The sequence below is a fragment of the Cyclopterus lumpus genome, chromosome 7, assembly GCF_009769545.1.
Source record: "Cyclopterus lumpus isolate fCycLum1 chromosome 7, fCycLum1.pri, whole genome shotgun sequence".
Lineage (NCBI taxonomy): Eukaryota > Metazoa > Chordata > Actinopteri > Perciformes > Cyclopteridae > Cyclopterus > Cyclopterus lumpus.
Genome location: NC_046972.1, coordinates 24,673,427 through 24,678,426, shown reverse-complemented (window position 1 = coordinate 24,678,426; position 5,000 = coordinate 24,673,427). Strand labels below are relative to the sequence as shown.

Below are 5,000 nucleotides of genomic sequence, written 5' to 3'. Positions count from 1 at the left end.
ACAACTACACGAGTACACAACTACACGAGTACACAACTACACAAGTACAGTACACAACTAAACAAGTACACAACTAAACGAGTACACAACTACACAACTACACGAGTACACAACTACACGAGTACACAACTACACGAGTACACAACTACACAAGTACACAACTAAACAAGTACACAACTAAACAAGTACACAACTAAACAAGTACACAACTACACGAGTACACAACTACACGAGTACACAACTACACAAGTACAGTACACAACTAAACAAGTACACAACTAAACGAGTACACAACTACACAAGTACAGTACACAACTAAACAAGTACACAACTACACAAGTACACAACTAAACAAGTACAGTACACAACTACACGAGTACACAACTAAACAAGTACACAACTACACGAGTACACAACTACACGAGTACACAACTACACGAGTACACAACTAAACGAGTACACAACTACACGAGTACACAACTACACGAGTACACAACTACACGAGTACACAACTAAACGAGTACACAACTACACGAGTACACAACTACACGAGTACACAACTACACGAGTACACAACTACACGAGTACACAACTACACGAGTACACAACTACACGAGTACACAACTACACAAGTACAGTACACAACTAAACAAGTACACAACTAAACGAGTACACAACTACACGAGTACACAACTACACGAGTACACAACTTAACAAGTACACAACTAAACGAGTACACAACTACACGAGTACACAACTACACGAGTACACAACTACACGAGTACACAACTACACGAGTACACAACTACACGAGTACACAACTAAACAAGTACACAACTACACAAGTACACAACTAAACAAGTACACAACTACACGAGTACACAACTACACGAGTACACAACTACACGAGTACACAACTACACGAGTACACAACTAAACGAGTACACAACTAAACGAGTACACAACTACACGAGTACACAACTAAACGAGTACACAACTACACGAGTACACAACTAAACGAGTACACGAGTACACAACTACACCAGTACACAACTACACCAGTACACAACTACACGAGTACACAACTAAACGAGTACACAACTAAACGAGTACACAACTACACGAGTACACAACTACACGAGTACACAACTACACAAGTACACAACTAAACGAGTACACAACTAAACAAGTACAGTACACAACTAAACGAGTACACAACTACACGAGTACACAACTGCACAAGTACAGTACACAACTAAACGAGTACACAACTAAACGAGTACACAACTACACAAGTACACAACTAAACGAGTACACAAGTACACAACTACACAAGTACACAACTAAACGAGTAAACAACTACACGAGTACACAACTACACGAGTACACAAGTACAGCACACAACTAAACGAGTACACAACTACACAAGTACACGAGTACACAACTACACGAGTACACAACTACACGAGTACACAACTACACGAGTACACAAGTACAGCACACAACTAAACGAGTACACAACTACACAAGTACACGAGTACACAACTACACGAGTACACAACTACACGAGTACACAACTAAACGAGTACACAACTACACGAGTACACAACTAAACGAGTACACAACTACACGAGTACACAACTACACGAGTACACAACTACACGAGTACACAACTACACGAGTACAGTACACAACTAAACAAGTACACAACTAAACGAGTACACAACTACACGAGTACACAACTACACGAGTACACAACTTAACAAGTACACAACTAAACAAGTACACAACTACACAAGTACACAACTACACAAGTACACAACTAAACAAGTACACAACTACACGAGTACACAACTACACGAGTACACAACTACACGAGTACACAACTACACGAGTACACAACTAAACGAGTACACAACTAAACGAGTACACAACTACACGAGTACACAACTAAACGAGTACACGAGTACACAACTACACCAGTACACAACTACACCAGTACACAACTACACCAGTACACAACTACACGAGTACACAACTAAACGAGTACACAACTACACGAGTACACAACTACACGAGTACACAACTACACAAGTACACAACTAAACGAGTACACAACTAAACAAGTACAGTACACAACTAAACGAGTACACAACTACACGAGTACACAACTGCACAAGTACAGTACACAACTAAACAAGTACACAACTAAACGAGTACACAACTACACAAGTACACAACTAAACGAGTACACAAGTACACAACTAAACAAGTACACAACTACACAAGTACACAACTACACGAGTACACAAGTACAGCACACAACTAAACGAGTACACAACTACACAAGTACACGAGTACACAACTACACGAGTACACAACTACACGAGTACACAACTAAACGAGTACACAACTACACGAGTACACAACTACACGAGTACACAACTACACGAGTACACAACTACACAAGTACACGAGTACACGAGTACACGAGTACACAACTACACGAGTACACAACTACACGAGTACACAACTACACGATTAACTCTCTCCTGTCCTGCAGGGTTCTGATGCGGCAGGATCTGATGCGGCAGCAGGCCCTGGAGGAGGAGCAGAAGGAGGTGCAGCAGCAGCTCCTCCTCCGCTCAGTAGACTCCTCCTCCCCCATCTCCGTCTCTGTGTCTTCCTCCTGCAGACCTCCTGCTCAGGTCCCTGTGGAGGTGCTGAAGGTATGAGGAGGGACAAGAGGAGGTGGAGGAGGAGGAGGATAAAGAGGAGAAGGGGGAGAAGGGGGGAGGAGGAGGATAAAGGGGAGGAGGAGGAGGAGAAAGATAAAGAGGAGGAGGGACAGGAGGAGGTGGTGGAGGAGGAGGAGGATAAAGGGGAGGAGGAGGAGAAATATAAAGAGGAGGAGGGACAGGAGGAGGTGGTGGAGGGGGATGATGAGGAGGATAAAGAGGAGGAGGAGAAGGGGGAGAAGGGGGGGAGGAGGAGGAGGATAAAGGGGAGGAGGGACAGGAGGAGGTGGTGGTGGTGGAGGAGGAGGATGAAGAAGAGGAGGAGGAGGGGGAGAAGGGGAGGAGGAGGATAAAGAGAAGGAGGAGGAGGATAAAGAGAAGGAGGAGAAGGGGGGAGGAGGAGGAGGATAAAGGGGAGGAGGATAAGGGGGAGAAGGAGGTGAAAGAAGAAGAGGAGGAGGATAAGGAGGGGAGGAGGAGAAAGATAAAGGGGAGAAGGATAAGGGGGAGGAGGAGGATGATAAAGAGGAGGAGGAGAAAGATAAAGAGGAGGAGGATAAGGGGGAGAAGGAGGAGAATAAGATAGAGGGGAGGAGGAGGGTTTAGATCCTTTCGGATTCTTACTATGAAGTATATTTATCTCTCCTGACTCGGGTACATTTCCCATAATGCACCTGGAGAGCTGAACATTGTCTCCTTGTCCCTCAGGTGCAGACTCACCTGGAGAACCCCACCAGGTATCACATCCAGCAGGCTCAGAGGCAGCAGGTCCGTCAGTATCTCTCAGACACAAAGACAGCCAATCAAGACTCAGCTGGACCGTCACCAAGCCACTCCCCCCACCTGGGCCCCGCCCCCAAACTACAGCTTGCAGACGTCTTCAGAAAAACAGAGGTAGTTAAATATATATCCGTCTCTTTTTCTCTCTCTCTCTCTCTTTTTCTCTCTCTCTCTCTCTCTCTCTCTCTCTCTCTCTTTATCAATTACTTTCTAATCTTTTCTTTTTACTTCTTTACTATCTTTTTCTTTCAAAAAATATTCAAAAAGAACCGATATGAATATCAATAAGAGTCCTGGCATCTGTAACTGTGATGGCGTACTGGATGACAGGAACCTTCAAATAACTTAATGAACATTGATTGATCAGATGAAACCTAACGAGCTCATTTAGATTTGGGGGGTTAAGGTGAACCTCTTGTCTGTCTTGCTGATCCCATCTGTGATTGGCTCATTCAGATGGAAGAGACCGTCATCGATGACATCATCAGCCTTGAGTCAAGCCTGAATGACGAGTTTCTGACGCTGATCGAATCTGGATTACAGCTCGCCAACACGGTAAGAATGCACACGGAAACATGCAGGAAACATGGAGGAAACATGGAGAAGAGATGCAGGAAACATACTGGAAACATGGAGGAAACATGCTGGAAACATGCAGGAAACATGCTGGAAACATGGAGGAAACATGGAGAAGATATGCAGGAAACATACTGGAAACATGGAGGAAACATGGAGGAAACATGCAGAAAACATGGAGGAAACATGGAGAAGAGATGCAGGAAACATACTGGAAACATGGAGGAAACATGCTGGAAACATGCAGGAAACATGCTGGAAACATGCAGGAAACATGCTGGAAACATGGAGGAAACATGGAGGAAACATGCAGAAAACATGGAGGAAACATGGAGAAGATATGCAGGAAACATACTGGAAACATGGAGGAAACATGGAGGAAACATGCAGAAAACATGGAGGAAACATGGAGAAGAGATGCAGGAAACATGGAGGAAACATGCAGGAAACATGCTGGAAACATGGAGGAAACATGCAGGAAACATGGAGGAAACATGCTGGAAACATGCAGGAAACATGCTGGAAACATGGAGAAGAGATGCAGGAAACATGCAGGAAACATGGAGAAGAGATGCAGGAAACATGCAGGAAACATGGAGAAGAGATGCAGGAAACATACTGGAAACATGCAGGAAACATGCTGGAAACATGCAGGAAACATGATGTAAACATGGAGAAGAGATGCAGGAAACATGGAGGAAACATGCTGGAAACATGGAGGAAACATGCAGGAAACATGCTGGAAACATACAGGAAACATAGAGAAGACATACAGAAAACATAGAGGAACATACAGGAAACATATAGAAGACATGCAGAAAACATAGAGGAACATACAGGAAACATATAGAAGACATGCAGAAAACATAGAGAAGACATACAGGAAACATAGAGAAGACATACAGG

At 43.9% G+C, this 5,000-nt stretch overlaps 1 protein-coding gene across 3 annotated transcripts in view; it reads left to right on the top strand.

The window, feature by feature from the left end:
- Positions 1-5,000, top strand: part of tfe3a (transcription factor binding to IGHM enhancer 3a) — a 21,497-nt gene that overhangs the window by 7,487 nt on the left and 9,010 nt on the right. For 2 of the 3 annotated variants that reach the window (XM_034536365.1, XM_034536364.1), the window contains exons 4-6: positions 2,564-2,729; positions 3,447-3,632; positions 3,975-4,073. In XM_034536365.1, the coding sequence (XP_034392256.1) occupies positions 2,564-2,729; positions 3,447-3,632; positions 3,975-4,073 (451 nt within the window). Of the gene's footprint in view, positions 1-2,563; positions 2,730-3,446; positions 3,633-3,974; positions 4,105-4,269 lie in introns of all 3 variants that reach the window. The other variant, XM_034536366.1, reaches the window with a different exon arrangement.